Here is an 18913-nt window from a genome sequence, read left to right on the forward strand (position 1 = left end):
GGATCAACCAATCTTCTTGTGTCCCTGAGTTGCTTTGTGACAACAACCGCAATACAGATTACACCAGAAATTAATAAGAAAAGACGTGTGTTAGCTCAATTTCTGTAGAGCTCCGAATGAGTGAGATCTGTAACATTAGATTTCACTGTGTGCAGCCTCACTCTTCTACTGCAGGCACATGAGTCAAAAAGGCCCCTGCTCACAGACGCCAGTCAGTCAGTCAGCCAGCCAGTCCGTCACAGACATTCATGTTGTAGGGCTGAAAATGTAACTTTACGGAAGTCATTAATAATGGAGTGAAGAATGTGTCTGTTGTGCACTGCTCATTTCATAAAATAAAAAGCTGTATTTGTTGTCACATTGGTCAGACATCTATCTTGTTTTCAGAGCTTTCAACGTAAACCAGCCCTATAACTTAAGCGTTAACCGTCTTACTCTGTCATCAATACTCTGGTGATATAAACTCAACCAAGCAACTCTCATGGAAATATATATATATATATATATATATATATATATACACACACGGAAAGGCTTTCGAATTGTAGAAGTGAATCTATCAATGTTGTGCTCAGCGTAGCCTCTCCTTGGAGAGCTATTAACTGTTTTACTGTTTAAGAAACGGTAATAGAAGGATGCAGAGACGAGATAAATTTAACATTTAAATGCAAATGAGTAAATAGAATTAAATGGATGTTTGTTGTTGTCGTCTTTAAATATTCACTATGAGGCAGCTATTGTATCAAATTACAAAATAATTGCGATCTTCTAAAACAAGCGACAAAAAGCATGGCTCTCTAAACCATTCCCAGCCTTTGGGAGTAAACCTGACAATAGTGATCAGGTTAGCACACAGAAGGCTTTGCGGTGGAGGTATATAACATTTCTTATTCTAATAGGCTGCATTTATATGCTAAAATCCTGAATGCGGCTGGTCTATGCTTGCATCTGGTCCCCTGTGTCTCTGAGGCAGACGTTGGTGCTAGACTCTTATAATCAAGTGTGAAATGGTCTGAGTTTATTGGATGTATAAGAGCCCTTGTGTAAAAATGGAAACACTGTGGCAAAACTAATTGGGCTGGTTAATGATCTGTGTTTCATTTACAGTGAACAACATAGTCAAGTCATCTGGCTGTGAATCTGGTGGCATAATATCATCTGGTGTATATATTCAGTACTCCAGATTAGTCTCTGTGCAAAGTCCTTGTCAGAAGAGAGATGATGCTTCCGTAATGACTGTGTGTGTGTGCGTGCGTGCGAGCGTGCATGCGTGCGTGTGTGTGTGTCTCTGCTTGGTCTTGCCCCTACCGTCTGGGGTCACTGTGTTGTGGATATTATGTAGCTCCATACCTAAACTTCCTCCAGCTCTGTTTAGTCTGCATCACCAGCATAGGCTTTTATTGACCACACGCATATCACAGGTTCTATACACATTCACCGCGCAAGTGTCCCTCGTCATCATATAGAAAGGTTTTAATCATTCTACGACCCAGCTGTGTTTATGTTATCTGTTGTCAGTGAGTCTAAAAGGAAAGACAGGAGACAACAGTTTTCAGACCCAGCCATCAGACAAAATTACAAGTCATACTTTTATACATTTTTTTACTAAAAAATGTATCTTGTTCAGAACTGACCAGCCCAATATGAAAACTTTTTCATATCATTAATGTTTACATATCTTTACTGCATGTGAATGTGTATACTCAATGAAAGGATGCTTACGTAATTCTTTAACTACATATGTGACAGGGTAATATAATACTTATTTGTAACATGTACGTTAAGATTGGTTTTAAGATTAAGAATTTGTTTTGGCGAGCTCACACAAACATAGAGAAGAAAATGTGCAAAAATTCAAAATACATGACATGAAACAGGTAATTAATGTGAGCCTTTTAATAATAGTCCTACTGACAATCTACAGACACTGAATCAGTGTGAGTATTTGTACTTATCTAACCCATGGTTCACTGGGCTGTGGGGATCTCAAGAATATCTGTTTTCGCTGCCTCTTTACGACGCTCATCTTCAAATCAAGTGAAGCTTGTGTGAACACAGAGCTCCACACTGTTTTGGGCATCTTTCTTCTCTCCTCAAATTTCATGCTGTGGGGGAAGTCCCAGGTTTCTGCTGAGTGGAATTATACCCGTTGTTTCATTGATACATTTGTTTTCTGGTCACTCTAGGATTTTACTGTTAGAGTTGGCACATTTATCACAACCACAGAAAGCAGGCATAGATGAGGACTCTGGAGTGACGCCAGCTGCATGCAGCTGGTCAGCCCTCTAATAACTCACAATGAATGCTTCTTGATATCTGATCGGCCCTTGATGATTTGTTTAGAGACATAACTGTCAGCAATGACAAATTCAAGCTGGCTCAGGATGTTCAGACGCGGTCTTTGTTTCTCAGCACAGCACTGTATTTTAAGAAGAGTTTGGTCTATTAGGAGACTGAGTCAGTGATGAAACCTCACCGGGGCACTACCAGTCTCATAATTCAGCTATACGACTCTGTGTGCATTTTACCATGTAACACACTGGGAGATTACAAGCCTTCTACCGCACCAAAACTTGAACGTCCATTGGACATTTAACTTCAGGATAAAGCGTGCCTATTTACAGGTGCACTGAATACAAAGAATACATAGGTATGACTGTATTGGCAGCATGTTTATCATGTTACAATATAACTTATGTTCTTGCCTTTATTTGTATTGATATGTTTGTGAAACTTTGTTTGCAGGCTCTGGTTGTTACAGTTAATACTTCAGTTTTTCTGCTTTTCAAATTACTTAAGAACTTGGTGGCATCTGTGTACTGCAGAGCAGGAAAATGGAAATACTGAACACCTCAGTATTGCATAACATCCTCGGACTGGAGAGGAGGTGGGCTTCAATATGCAGAATACATTAAACTTTCCAAGAGCTTCAGGAGAATTTTCCTGCAGAATATGGAGAAGTATCACGTTTTTCTTGTCGTAGGACTAGAGCATAATATTTCTGAGAGCCTTTGCCTTATGAGAGAAGGCAAAAAAAAAAACTGAGTCTTAAAAACTTAATTTGGAACATGTGCAAAAGCAGGTAATAGGTCTACAGATTTTGTTCCCCCTGACTGGGTTGCTCTCACACTTTAATGCATCCTACCTATCTCTGTTCCTTTCACAGCTTGAACTCTCTGACTCCTCACTGCAGCCTCTCATCATGTGTCTCTGTATCCTGCGTTTTTCTCTTCTGTCTTTTTACCCTCTTCTTTTTGCAAACAGGATGTCTCTCATCTCTCTGTCATTTCTCTCGTCTCTTTCCTCTCCCTCTCTCACCCCCGGATCTTGTCCAGACAGTTGACAGACAAATCTGCCGGTGTGGCTCCAGTTTTGTGTTTTTTTTTCTTTATCTGTATTCAACTTGTGATGTGCACACACACACACACACACACACACACACACGTGCATCAGCACAAACATACTTCCTGTACTGGTCCCTCAAAACAGTACAGTACTCTGACAGTGTTTTGATAAAGTTTGCTTGGTGACCCTAAGAAGTCTGTTGTGGGATTCCAGGGACCCTTTTCAAAAATAATAAATTTACTTGACTTTCACTCAAAAGAATCATAAAATATCCAATAAGTATTTAAGTTACACAATTTATTCAAAATTAGGAGTATAAGGAGCACATGATGCCAAATCAATAATCAAGTTTTTGTTAATCTGAATCCAATGTATTGATGGGGCCAAGAAATGTAGCTCTATGCTAAGCCTCAATCAATTTTTTTTGTTAAAGACTGTTTTCTTTTAAATCACAGAACAATGTTGAATCAGGCATATATGTAAAAACCTAAATAAAAAAAGAATGTTACAGTTTTTCTCTTTGATTCCTAGAAAATGAAAAATGTGTACAGAGTGCAACATCAAAGAAAGAAGATCATCTTCAGATAAGTCACTGTTGCTACGCCAGAATCATAAATTTTAACTAGTGTGGATAAAGACAACACTTTTAATTTCTCACTGGTATTTCTGGAAAATCCCAGTGGATGCAGGAAGACAGATTAGACTTTATGGATCACACTTTCCTCCCCCTCACTTTTCCCCTGCTACTGTTTCTGCAGTCACATTACCCTTGTGTGTGTGTGTTGTGGACCACTCAGCAAGTCGACTGCACACACACACACACACACACACACACACACACACACACACTTACACTGCCACTCAAATCACACCCCACCCTCTCTGTGTCTGTGTTTTCAGTTAAACTGTGGGAGAGAGGCAGGCGGACTATATGAGAAATGCAGTGGTTTGTGTTGTGGAGATGAGGATCGGGTAACTCGGACAGTGCCGGTGTGCCACACCATCCCACTCTGCTCTTTACATAATCATAATAACTGCAGGATTTGCCACCTGTTTACTAAGGTTTAGATGTAAAGAAAGAAGATTTGTAGCAATAATGCCAGACTAGACTTTAAGCCTTGGAGCATCGGTTGTGCACGTGTGTGTATTGGAATGTGGGGTGTATCATCAGCAGGCTAATCCAGTGGAGCAAGTCATCAAACGTCTTGGCGGACATACGGAAATATTGGTGGTTTTATTCATGACCAATCTCTCGCATTGGCAGAATGAGAGACACATACTCACCATTGTCACGCCTTGATTGATTTGATGTGTATGTGAGCAAATACATTCACGACGTAGCCTGTTATCTACGCAAACACATGTTTAAACAGCAAGTATATCTCTGGCCTAACAGTAAATCAACATTGTGTGGCTTCATTCTTATGCCTTTTTTTGTCTTTTCTTAAAAGCAATTTTTTCTTATAGGTGACTTTCATCGAATTTTTGATGTTTACACTGCAATCGTGCTCAGTGGCAAGTTTACTGTTTGAACCACTTGCTCAATATAGCTGTAAAAACAACTGTGTGTTATTGAAACTTTTGCAGAGGTAACCGCAAGGTTATGATTCTGTCAGAGTTTGAAATTTTATACTGGAGTAAAGCATGCCTTAATGTGGAGGTCACTAATTAGGCATGGAAATGAGTGGAAAATGTATTACTTTTATATGCAAACCAATGTTGCCCCATGCTAAATAAAGTAATGTCCTCATTGGCCATTGCTGTGGTCTATGTGAACCAAATATGGTCAGGTTCACTCTTGTTGTTAGTGATTTGGTGCCACACATCACCACCATCCATCTGCACACAACAAAAAGCCTTGGAATCCGCTGTCAGTCTGCCTGGCTCAGTTGATTATTCATGTGTACACAGAGAGATGAGGAAAACTCCTATAGCCTTAAATGAACTCTCTCCATCCTATTCACACTCTGACAGAAAAAAGGGTTAGCACTGCCCCACCTCCCTCTCTGTGTTGCTTACTTTCTCTCCAACCCCCATCTTCACAATAGCCATCTGTCTCGCACCAATTCAGTCTCACATCTAACCGCTGTTGGTTGACTTGCTCCCCTCACCCATGTCTGCTGTCAGCAGCATAGTGAATAGAATGGCAACATGAATAGAATGGTATTTGGTGCAACTGTCATTCACTGTAGTATGTCAACTACAGGTGAAAATACTGCCCCGGTTTTCCAGTGGTTACAGAAATGTAACTAGGCCTGTTTCCTTTTAAATATACAAAATTTTCAGTTTTCAATCTCCTAAAGTTGACTAAATTACCTGTAGTTTATTAACGATGTAGAGACGCAGTCCAATGACTCACTATTTTGGCAGTGGCTGTTCCATATTGACTGTGGCTGGTGCGACTGGTGATGATATTTTGGAAACCACGTCCAACACATGTGTAGGACTTATTCACACTGCATCTATTTGTTTGAGTCCAAACCAATGATCGGTTTTCCCTGCTGTACTTTCTGTTCTGCTTTACACTTGTTGAAATTGAATGGAATAACTTGTGAGTCATTATAATCACAGTCTTTATTGCCCTTTCTTTTACCCCCCCGCCCTTCATTTTCCTTCATATTTTCACGTTTCGTTCCTCTGTTTTATTTTTCCCAATTCCCTCTTCCATCCCCATAGTTCTACTCTATTGCTCTTCTTCCCTCCTCTTAGTGCTCTCTAGATGCCCACCTCCCCACCCCAGCCTCTGAATACTATTTTCCACTTCATAATCATGGTCGTCATCTCATTCTGCCTCTGTCTTTTCTCATTCCCTTATGTCTAAGGGCTAACGAACCATACAGAGACAGATGAATCCTGGCAGCCATATGGGAATAAACACACACATTCACACAAATGGAGCGCAGACATACTGTATACACAAGCCTATTATTTATGCGCACAGATACACAAACACACAATCCTGGGTGGCTTTGAAGCACCTTAAGGAGGGGAGCTGGGGAAGCTTTAATGTAACGCCTGCTCACAGAGCATCACTTTGCTGCATTCAAACTTTTCAAAGATCATGTCAATTTAACAACGAAAAAACAACTTGTGCAAATAACTACGCATGTACACAAGCAAGTACAGTATAGATTATCATAATCTAGAATTAGACACCAACTTAAGACATAGTATTTCTTTAAATTTTCTAATCCTGCATTTACATTTGTTGTGTCTTGTGTCTTGTTAGAGGAACAGCACATCAAGTCTTTTTTCTCCTCTTTTGCTTTAGCCATATCCACATATCAATGCAAGGAAATCCCTCGCGGTGAGACTCATAGGCAGCAGTCTCATGTGCTTAAATCCAAGAATTCCAAGCTGCATTCCTGAGACAGTTGTTGCATGAATCATTTACAGTATGGACAAACGGTCTGTGCTCATAAAGACACTAAACCAACTTTACATCAGCTCAAGCCACGTGCAGATAAAATAAGCGATCTCCCAGCTATTCGTGCACCTAATGAGTCACATGGGAATGACTTTCCTGTGGAATGATATTATACCTGACTGTATCTAAATTAAAGTTCAATCTGAATGCTTCCTATGAGTATAGCAGTTACTTTGTGACTCATGCTTTAGATGAGCTTAAATACCCCTGACATATTTCCTCGCCCGTATTTCATTTATTTCTTTATCCCTCGCTCCGTCCTTTTCTCTCTGCTTCATGTCACCTTTCTTTCTTACTTTCCGACCACCTTTGCACTCCATCTGTTCCCTTTGATTCAGCCTGCCTACCCCAAAAAACTATTTTACCTTATAGCCCATGTTCTTTTTTCATATTTATGTCTACACATCAACTCCATCTCTGACCATCTTTGAAACATATTGTCAGAATACAATGGCAGATTCTTATAGACTGTATATAAAGATGGATGACACGTATCCACTTCGTCCCACAAATGAAGCCAAAATATTCTGGATGTGAATCCTGCCATCTTGCGTGGGACATGTTATTTGGAGCCCGAGTCTGCAGAGTAGTAATCTGTTGATCTGTGGGTGTGTTGTGTTATTTATATATAATGTACATTGTCTGTTCTAACTGGACAGTTGGTTTACATATTCACGGGCTGCAAGACAGACCAATGCATTTGATTAGTTTGTCGATTCCAATCTTCTGTTTTATTTCTTGGTAACTAATCAAGGTTGTAGAGAACTGGGAAGCCAAATACTTAACAATCAAATTGGCTCCATTTTGTTAAAGTTGCGTAGTTGTAAACAACACCAGCTTCTGTTTCCAATGGAATCAAGATGATTGTAATTGGCTTTCACCAGGCTGTCGCTCACACTGCAGCGGAGGATAGGTTTCCCCCTGTAGTGTAGCTGAAGGTTTTTTAAGTTTGTTGAACTCTGCATGGAATAAGATTGATTTCATTCACAATGAACAACCATCGCTGCCCCAGCTTGTAGAATCTTTGTGTGACATATATTTTTGTAGTAGTGAATGAGCCAATAGGACAAAGGCTTTGGCATTTTGCACTCCAAAATGTATCCCTTGCACTATACTGTGGGGGTTGTATAAGTCAATGTCTAGTGAGAAGAGGAGCTGAAGAATCAAAATAATTCGTCCTGATGACATGGCTGGACTGACAGTTGGTTTACTCTTGTCTGCCTGCAGGGCGTCCTGTCTTCCTTTGCTGCTAAAAATATAACTGTACAGAAATAGAGATCCAATGCAGGGTAAATCAATCAAGCTCCATTTATGGACTAAATTCACCTAAAAATGAAAGGCACAATTGCAGATAGATGGGGTGGTTGAACTTCAGCCAATGAGATTTCCAGACATCCTCCTGATAATGGTACTCTAGTGATGTAAGTGCAGACTAGCAAATTTCCTCAACTTCAGACTTAATTCTTGTCCATGCTGCTCCCCCTTTTATCCCTCCCCTTCTCTCCTGTCATCTCCTATTATCTCTCTCTGCCATCCCTGCTACTCCTTTGTCAGTGTAAACACTGCCGGAGTTTTGTCACTGTCACTGATTCCCTCCTCCAAACTACCCTCTCCCCTTTCTTTTTTTTCTTTTTTTTTAATTAACATATTTGTTCACAATTTGACAAGAAAAAGAGCAGATATAATCATCAGAACTATACAACACTAAGGGAGTACACGTGACGTTGCAAACAAAATATATACAATATAATACATTTAAATATAACTACTTGTTTAGAGTTCAGTGTATCAATCACCTTCTCCCCTCCCCCCCTCCCTCTGCATTCCCATTCCCTTTCTCCCTCTCTGCTGTCTGCGTTCCACAGATTTGTGACTCTTGATAGACCCTTCTCTTCCCCTCCTCACATTCCTCCCCCTTTCTCCATTCCACCGTAGTTTCCTACCTCCAGATGAACACTTTGTCTTTACCTCCTCACCCCTCTCTAGCCCAGCCCTCCTCCCCGGTGTAGCGATTACGTTCCACCCCAGATTCCTGACTCCTTTCTGTTGGCGTCTCCTTGGGGCAGCGGAGAGGGGGAGTAGGAGGGGGAGTGTCAGCTGTAGACTGCTGGCCTCTTAAATGAATGACATAATTGGCATCCCGAGCATTCGCTGGGCTGGAAAGAGGCTGAGGGTGGGAGTCTGGGAAGGAAGTGCAATGTAGATTAGAAGCCGACTTTGGCGACATTGCCCAATTTTAGAGACCCATAAATGCGAATTCACACCACAACACTATTATTTTTTGCAGAGTGCACTGGCAGCAGAAACAAAAAGTTGGTCACGCACAGATAGAGGACTTGTGCTTGACACTTTTCCAAACAGGCATTCTCCGTGTTTTCTATAGAGTGAGCAATCCTGACAGGGAGGCGTGAGGAGGGGAAGAGGAAGTATTTTGTTTAACTATTGGACAATGCTGTGAGTGAGCCAGCGTGGCGCTGTAGCAAGAGTCATAGCAGGCAAGAATATGAGCCTTCTCTTTTTAAATATATATGACTGTCACTAATGATTCAGGGGTGTCAGAGGTATTAACATATGGGTATGTGTATATATACATTTATTTATAAGTAAGTATTGCAAACGTAGTAAGTATTTCTTTCAATCCAAATATAGCTATGATTACACTTTTACGGTAAGTTTAAACCTTAGTGATGCCACATCCTGTGATCATGTGATGCACCTATTTAGTCTAGAGAACATTTTGTTGTTCTCAAATCATATAATGCAATTATGCTCTAATATAAAAAAATATTTCGGAAATATAAAATTTGTGTGAAACCTGCTGTGTATAGTACCTTGTTTCACTGTGCATTGGCTCACATCAGGTGAGGAGTGTGCACAGGTAAGAGGAATCAAATTCTGGCTTTGGGCCACATTTCATTACTTAGTAACCTAGTTTTTGGAGGAGTGCCTTCAAAGTTTGACTTTCACCCTGTATTATTATTCTTAACACTTTGATGGTGTTTGGGTAAAATGTTCTGTCAGTTATAACCTGGGCCCTAAATTACCCTAACCATTGTGAGGAGAAGTTTGCAGTTCCAAGTCATTGCCTGTCTCATGTAAGCATTCATCTCAGGAGAGATTCATGTTTATGTTGTCATCTCACGCTTTTTGTTTTGTCAGCGTGTTTTCTCATCGAATTAATGATCAGTCTTGACACCACACCATGAACTGATGATATCTCGTGTCATATCTCATCATCCTCACTTGGGTTGCATTTAATTGTTCTCTAAACATGTTCCACTTCCATTTTGGGGTCATGACTGTCAGTGACCCTTTTTGTTCATCGGTTTCTTTGACATCAAAGACTTTCCTTTAAACCAATCTTTAACCACACACCACCGAGTTAGTATTTGGTATAACTTTAGTATTATGGGTTAAATTGGGCACTTTATTTATCCATTCACAGAATCGCAGTTTAAATTTTATCAATGGTTTGGACACTCACCTCTGGTTGATTTATTGTATTCAAGATATTATTTAGGTTCACTGGTGCAGACTCATTAAACTTTATATGATTCAAAATTGCTCCCCAATAACTTACCCCAATATATCATGTGCAGCAGAATCAGCTGCACAGCAAATCAGACACACTTTGCACTAAAATAGTGGATAATCATAGGACCTACATCACTCCATAACAGCATCGGCATCTAAGTACAGCGAGGGGATGCTGATGCAGCCCGGGTTGACTGTCCTGTCCTTGTAGTGCTTGAATTAAGTGAATAAATGAACCACAAATGGCTTTGCCTCTCTGTGGAGTTGACAGTACAATCACGCAATGTCAACAACCCCTTTGGTCTAGGGCACAGCGGCCCAGCTATGTGGTTTGTTAATGTTAACGCTGAGTGCGAGAGGCTTGCTGGTGGTTCAGCGAACTGCACAGTGCAAATCATACACTTTTTTGAAATTTGAATACAGCTCATGTTCTTTGTCCTGCAATCATCTTTCTTACAAACATAATTACAGAGTCATTTCTGTAAAATGCAGTTTGTTTTTACTGTGTTGTGTAGTTAAGGTGTGAATCTTTACAATTGTGATGCTAATCCCCAAAGATGTTAAAAATACCACTCAGAATAGATGTGCATTGGGACTGAACATGTTCTTTAAAAAATAAGCTATTTAAGTGTATATAAAAGCACTAATTTGGAGGCCTCTGCCAATTCTACTGCCACTGTTCCACCATATATTTATGCTAAACTGAATTATTGCATATTAAAATTAACTTTGAGTCATATCTAAAAATACAAACACATATAAACCAAGAACAAAATAATATGGAAAAACATATGTATACTTAAAGATTCCATTTAATCATATTCCTATCGTGATAACAAAGGAAACAGGCGACAGGAGACGGTACATATCGCAACTCTGAGACTCCCTTGAGAAAACAAATTGGAATCCCCTGACACCCCCCTGCCCGAGTCAGTTAATGACCTTTCACCCTTTGACCAGAACTAACGGCAACCTTCAGTCTGACCTTTATCTTCAGACAGATGGAGACGCTGCAAAGCTCCCGCCTCTCTTACTTCCTCTCTTTAAGGGCAGAAGCAATGTTTTGTAATGAATGATGAGGGACTCTTGCTTATTGTAATGCATAATGTAATTATCATTCATCTTGATTTATGTAAAAAGCAGTGTGGCATCAGCTTGGCATCAGTGTGGCTGTGTTTATCTGTAGTATGACTCTTACTGCAGAGGGAGTTTCCATTCGGCAAATTATAATGATTGCATATTATTACATTATACTACAAATTTTGCTGCTACCAGCATAGGGAATTGTTATATTTGTCCCGGTGACAAGGATTTTTACTGGCGACTCGTCTTTTTGGTATCTCATGGTATTGACACACGTAATAATTACATCTTTGAAAAACATGTAACTGATAGTCATATATATAGCCTTTAACTCATCGTGTGGCACAAGCAGTAAAATGAGGTAGAAATTACCCAACATAAATTAGGTTTACTATATTCATTAAATATTCTTCAGAGGTAATGGTACTCCTAAGTATCTGAACCTTTATTTCCTCTATCCTCGAGTTTTCAAACTCAATAAAGGTGTAGACCTAAATGGTACACCACAAATTTTCCTGGAGAAGGCAATAGTTGACCTCTAAAGCCTTAAGGACTTACTGTCTGGGTCAATGACAGGGCGCTGTCTCTCTCCGTGTTCCTTTAGATACCAGACAGTGGTAAAAGCATTATCCTTGTTTGTCCGTTTCTCAGATGCATAGGCTTGATGTGGTGTGACTGCTAAGTTTGATTTATGGCCTGTTTCAGACTGTGGAATGGGGTGACTCAGCTCCAAATGGTCCCAAATCAGCAGCTGTTTCAAATCCTTTTACTAACCAATGCAGGAAAGTTGACCCCCTTTTGACCCTTTAACTACTGTCACAGATTGGTAAAAAATTAGAGCAACTTTTGGTGGTCGAATACATTTTTTGTGTCTTATTTTAATAATGAAATACAGTTATATATATACACACTTAAAGTGCAGTGAGTTTACTCTAAATAAATAATGCCATCCATCTTTTTTATCACGTCATGAAAACTCTGACCACAGCTTGCTTTTAAAACGGCAACAATTCTCATGTGTACTTAGCAAGTTGTTCCAGCCACAGCCCTTCTGCGGATTTGACCTGTCTAAGTGGCTCGTTCTCGCCATGTAATCCTACACTGACTGGATGATGCTTAATTCATGGATCTGCCGCTTCTCTATGACTCTATAACTGTATGTCTCTGAATTTAAACAACTAAAACCTTCACATAGTAATTCATAGGTCTTATTGTTAGACTGAAACATGCAGGCCTTGGTCTTGTTTTAAAGTGAGAACACAATCTGGACTCAAAAACGTGATTGAAATCTAATGTTGGACAAACATAGGGGGAAGATCATCTACCTAAATCAGTACAACCTTTTTTGACGTCACTCATGATACAAAATTGAAAAGGTGTAACTTTATTTGTAGGATATTACTCATCTGTCTTATTTTAGCTGTTTTGTTTTGAACAAGATTGTTTTAAAAATAATTTTCCAGATGTCCTGATGAACTTTATCCTTCCAAAACATCAGGGTTGGTGTGCAGTCAGATTTACTGTCTCTCGTCTTACTGTTAAAGTGGGCCTTATTGGTTGAGACGATGATCCACGGACAACACAGGGCAGCTCTACCCTGGGCTTGCCGGTCGTTTACCAATTCCTAGTTGACCTAGCTTTCCGTGTAAGGATCTTAATGAGTCTGGTCCTTTGCCAGCCCCGGGTCACCATGGTCCGCCTGCTCACGTGGTAGCTATTCAAGGCTGTAGGTTTCACACGGGGTGCAGAGATGAGATTTGATCCCTCATTGATGCGAGGATTCAGAGTGGCAAAGTCTGCAAAAGGCCAGATAATATTGTCAACATATTTGGCCAAGTCAATCTGGGGCTGCTACAAAATATTTTTTTAATCTGTGAGGGTCATATCAGCAATAATACATTCACAAAAAACATTCACTGTCTTTACTCTGCATCTTCTGTATTATTAATATATTTACAATATTCTTCTGTATTGTTTTTAAAGACCTTTAGAAACTACTTTCATCAACTTTTGGAGGCTACACGAGGGCTTAAAATGTGCCTGTTAACCTTTCCCCTTTATTTACTGTCCAACAGATAATCTTTTCATCAGTAGATAGAACCAACATGAATTATCTTATTGTCTTGTGTCTTGCTTGTTTTGTTTTTAATTTCTCTTGAAGACAGTGCTTTAGCTTTTAGAGAGCACAGCTTTGTAACATGCAAATTCAATGAGGCCTTTTTTGCAAATAGGCTTTTTCCAGATTTCAGAGTTTCAGTTTATCTATAATGCAGATGCCTTGTATGAAGTGCAAGTGCAATCATTTTAGTAACCATTTAGTAAATCCACCCCCACAAAATTCAGGAAACAGTCAAATGTAGCCTTTCTTTGTCATGACATTAAACTCATTTTCACTAGTTTCTGACATTTAACAGGGTTAGTGTTAAATCTATTATCAAGAAAATAATTTACAGATTAAGATGATATCATATTTAGCTGCAGCCCTAATGCTGATATGTGTGGAATTTTTTCCCAGCACAACTTTTGTGTTCCCCAAATCCTTACAAACCTTCCTGTTGGGTTGTATCTCTGTAAACGTTAGACCCCCATTTGTCATCATTGCTTCATTGTGTAATGAATGCCTCCTTTGAACCTATTCATCGTCATCAGTTGTGGCAGCCTCCTCTTCTTCACGGCATAGCTGGTGAAAGCCCATTGATAACAATGGAAGAGGCTTTTCCCTTTGTGGTAATTGTGGCTGAGGTAATGGAGCAGTGTGCAGGTTAATCCCTTAATCTACATCACAGTTTGGTAACCAGAGAGCCAAGTACAGTCAATTCAACCTGATAGGTACTTACCAGTGGTAGCTCTTCAGCATGGTGAGCACCCACAGCGACTCAGCTAACACCAGCCATACATTGTCCAGATTTATTGGAATAGCTTTAAGCATTATGTTATGTGTGTGAGACAGACACATCTCTTAAATGAATCAACTGTTAGTGATCTATAAGTTACAATGAGAAGTGGAAGAAGATTGGATCATTATTAATCTGTAGAGCGATAAATTACATAGTTTGAAACACTGTCCTTTGTCAAGTATGCCAAATGTCGTCATGATATGGGATTTGCGTCTCTAATTGTGAATACGTAATTTAAATGAACCACAAATACCATGGTTTAGGCATAGTCCGTCACTGCCTGGATTGCATGTAATATCAGAATTTAACTAAAGCCAGTTCCCTGTTTCACATTGTGAACCCAGATATACTCAATCACAACATTTGGCCTCAAATTTGTCATCAGCATCTGCTCCTAATATCCTGGAAAATGTGTGCAAATAGGCTCATGCATATAAATTAAAAAGAAGTCTTTGGGTGAAGGATTATGACTCATTTAAACTTTAGTGGATGTTGGATTGTCGTTCCACAAATATTCTGCCAAGAATTCAGGCCTCTGTTTCTCCTGTATGTCTCCCGTCTGCCAACAAAATGGTGTCCATCTGATCCCACAGGAGGTTTTTCTGGCTAACTTCGATTTGGCATGCGCCCACACTGTGAGATTTGACGGTTTAATTTCCCCTGACAAGATGATGGTTAGTGTTTGTTTGGTCGGGCCAGTCAGTGTAATTTGGTTTGTGTTGATCGTCCGTTCCCATGTTGTGAATGTGTCTGATTTGTCGCACTGGGTAATTTCAGTCTCTGTTCAGGTCTTGGCATTGAACAACAACGGATCTCTTCCTTTTCTATAACTTGCACACAAATCTTGTAGTTACAGCTCAAGTAAGGCACATACTAATTTTAGGGCTGAGAAATGATTAAAATTTTTAATCAAATTAATCACAGGTTTCTATGGATTAATCATGATTAATCACATTTCCGATTTTCTCGGTATATTTTTGTGAAAACAAACATTTTATGACAAAAGATGGATATATATATATTTTACATGTTTTATTTTTATATTCATAAATAAACAAAACAATGGTGCTGCAACTCAGCAGTTCTTTAGCAGTTATCTTTGCTATTCCATATGGAACATTAATATAATCTTCATCCTAAACAGAATTCGGGCTTCTTAGCTATTGTATGGTTGATTAAAACTTTTTTCTTTTCTTTTTAAATCAAACAGAAATTATTTGAGCTTCTTAGCCATTCTTTTTATAGGATAGTTGACATTTTTTTTATATTTTTTGTCAAACAAACATTAACCACACCATGACACAATCTAATGCCTCTCAAGATCCTCTTAGCTAGTCGTTCTTTATCCAGTTGGTGAGGCAAACTAACTTGTTCTCATTCTCTGACAGTAAAGCTGACCGCTTCTTTTGCACAATGTGTCCTGCGAGTGAGTCTGGTTTAGCACATTGCACTTGAACGCCCCTCGCCGACCGGTGGTACTCAAGGCTGGTATTACTACTGTGAAACGATAACGTCTTCCCACAGAGTGTACATATCACCTTGGTTTTATTGAATGTTCGATCTTTGTTTTTTTGGAACACGATCTTCCCATCCAGAAGGTTGTCAGGTTCATCAGAATTATCCATGTTGTTTGTTTGTTTGAAAGATGTAAGCGCAGCGCCAAGCCTTAAAAAACAGCTGGCTCCCATCCACTCCCATGTTAAACCATTGTGCTGGTCACACCGGACGCTGAAGCGCCGCACCACGCCGTGGCTGCCCAGCACCGTGAAGCGATCGTTTCAGCGTCGAGTCTATTTTTTCCGCTCATTAGAGCGTTGACTAGTGCAGAGTGGGCGGAGTTGTGGGTATATTGGAAGGTCCTCCTGCACATGCGTTAAATGCGTTAAAAAAACACATTAATCCTGTAATTTAATCATAACGCGTTAACGTGTTATTTTTCACAGCTCTAACTAATTTACTTGGTGACCAAAGCCATGATGTTGTTGGAATAGGGTTCAACTGTTCCTGTATTAATAATGAATTAAAACCCCATGACCATGCATGACAGCAGTGACTATTGAAAACACAAGGACGAGTGTAAGCTCTGGCAGAGAGTTTTTTTTTTTTAAGGTATTTTTTCGGTTTTTTTGCTTCAAGCTTTATACCTCTTCTGAGTCTGCAGGCAGTCAGTGAGGCTTGTTTAACTCCCTTTCGCAAGTTTAAAGTTCCCTGATGTTTTTGATACACTCCCTGCATTAGTTTTCTCAGCCATTGGTCTTGATTGTAGCTGCTTGGCCTCCTTTGTTGTGCGCCGTAACTGTCACAGCGCTGTCGAGCTAGCTTCAAAGAAAGCCCTCGTCTGCTTCAGTTCACCTCTGCCTTACAACACACCAGGATGGTGACGTTCGAGGAGGGACATGGAAAGACAACAGCAGAACAAACCCAAATACATATTTGCAGCTGTCTTTCTCTGTCTCTGCTGAAAGCCATTGTATGTTGTCTTTGATGCATCACCCCTGGCATTAGCTTCACACACAGGAAAGAGTGCTCGGCTACTCAATATTTTACGAGGAGAAACTCTCAAAAAAGGACTGGTCTCCTGGCCCGTGAAGGCGCAGTGAGGATGGACGATGGAATGTGTCGACAAATAAAAGCACTAAATACTGACAAGAATCTGAGTTCAGTTTTACAGAAAGAAAGAAATTGATTATTATACAAGTTGGCTTTTAACTGAAATGTTCTTAGAGAGAAAGGGTAAGCATTATCCATATGTCATCAAGAAGAGTTTAAAGCCTTCACTAAAGTTTAAACAAATTAAATAAGGTGTTGTTTATTGTGATAATTATCGATATTAACTGAACGTGAAATCGTTTTATCTGGATCTAGTTTTTAGCAATATCGTCCACAGAAACATTTTTTACATGTTATTAATATCTCTCTGTGTTTGTTCTCTTCCAGTCCTGTGTGCAAAGAACCTGGCAAAGAAAGACTTCTTCCGTAAGTAAACCCTATTTTTACATGTGATTATTCATGCCCTCCGGAAGCGATGGATACAAATAATAGTCGGTCAATTTTTGTCTAACGTGCACACAAGCATAGCGCTATCACAGAGAGGGAAGTCAGAAGACAACAGAAGAGTGACTTAACAGGTTTGACCTGTGTGCAGTTTCAATGCCGAGAGGTATATAATCACCAATGTTGACTTGTCATCTTTTGATGACAGCCTTTTCTGAATTATACTTTCAGGGTTGGACAGCTATGACCCAAACTAGACTAAAATGAATTTCCAGAAATAATCTGAGACAATATCACAGGTTCATTTGACCAATATTTCTGTTTTTGGTGCACATTTATATAAGTCTGTCTCAGATTGAAACAGTAAAATGTGAATCTTTAATCCATATGAATGGACCACTGACCTGGTTTCATGACCCTCATTTGGTCCCTCTCCCTCTCCCTCTTGTGACTTCACTCCAGTAAATGTTTTAGGTGGGATGTTGAATGTCATCACACACGTGTGGGTTAATGATGACCTCACTATGTTTAGATGTGCATGAATGAAACCACCTCATTTGCCTCTCTCTATTTTACAGGGTTGCCAGATCCCTTTGCCAAAGTGGTCGTGGACGGTTCAGGACAATGTCACTCTACAGATACTGTGAGAAACACGCTGGACCCAAAGTGGAATCAACATTATGATCTGTAAGTCAACAGGAGAGCCTCTGAATGCCTCATTAAGAAACACATGCAGTGTGTGCAGTTAAGTGTGTGTGAGGAATGAAACGTATAGAAACCATAGTTTTCACAAAAAAGTGCATGCTGGTTTTGCTCTCTATTATGTCTGTGTGTGCAACTGCTATGACAAGCGTTTCAGGAATGTAGATTGTTGTGTGTGTGCAGATACACCCATCTGTGAGCCCTTTGAGACGTTTTACATGTGAACAAAACATCTCGTCGAGTGAGATTTTAGAAATTCCCCAGCCCAGGCTTCGCCAGACATTCATATGAGATTATTGCGGTAAAACGCAATATGTACAAATAGTTTCAATCCGTTTTGCTCAAATAAGTTTTTAGAATTTTGGTTTTGTGTTATAGTTTTTCTCTTAATGTGAGCCAAATGTGGCTTCACAAATGGGGCCTTTTCAAAAGATATTACAGAAATTTCAAGCTCAGCATATCGTCAAGATTAAATGGTCAAGAGATGGATAAATTACATCAATTCAATTGTTATTCAGTTGTGAGCAGTTATAATGAAAAAATTTTGGTCAATAAACATGTCACAGTAAAAAGTTTTCTGTATAATTTGCATGAAACTACAGACACAATGGCCACTCTGCTCACACACTTTCAACAAACACCTGTTTCGGAATGCTTCTTCCCACCTGCCAACTTCCACCTCAGATCCCTCCTTCTTTTGCATAATTCTTTTCCCCCTACTGGATCCCCACCCTCTTGTAGGAGTATGTTCCCATCTGGTGTGCCCTGGCCTCTTCCTTTGGTTCAGGAAACGACTCACATGCCACAGAAAGCAGATGGGAGTGTGGGTTTGGCAGAGGGCCAGCTCACACACCCTTGTCTCGAGCCTTCAGCTTTAGGACTTGGGGTCTTTTCCCACATGACACTCATATTGCCAGATACCTTGATGCTC

The 18913-nt window shown here is 39.8% G+C and overlaps 1 protein-coding gene across 1 annotated transcript in view; it reads left to right on the plus strand.

Moving 5' to 3' along the window:
- Positions 1-18913, plus strand: part of LOC133953596 (E3 ubiquitin-protein ligase SMURF2-like) — a 59386-nt gene that overhangs the window by 7986 nt on the left and 32487 nt on the right. The window contains exons 2-3 of the mRNA XM_062387582.1: positions 17224-17262; positions 17859-17967. Of these exons, the coding sequence (XP_062243566.1) occupies positions 17224-17262; positions 17859-17967 (148 nt within the window). The remainder of the gene's footprint in view (positions 1-17223; positions 17263-17858; positions 17968-18913) is intronic.

Source organism: Platichthys flesus, chromosome 5, assembly GCF_949316205.1.
Source record: "Platichthys flesus chromosome 5, fPlaFle2.1, whole genome shotgun sequence".
Classification (NCBI taxonomy): domain Eukaryota; kingdom Metazoa; phylum Chordata; class Actinopteri; order Pleuronectiformes; family Pleuronectidae; genus Platichthys; species Platichthys flesus.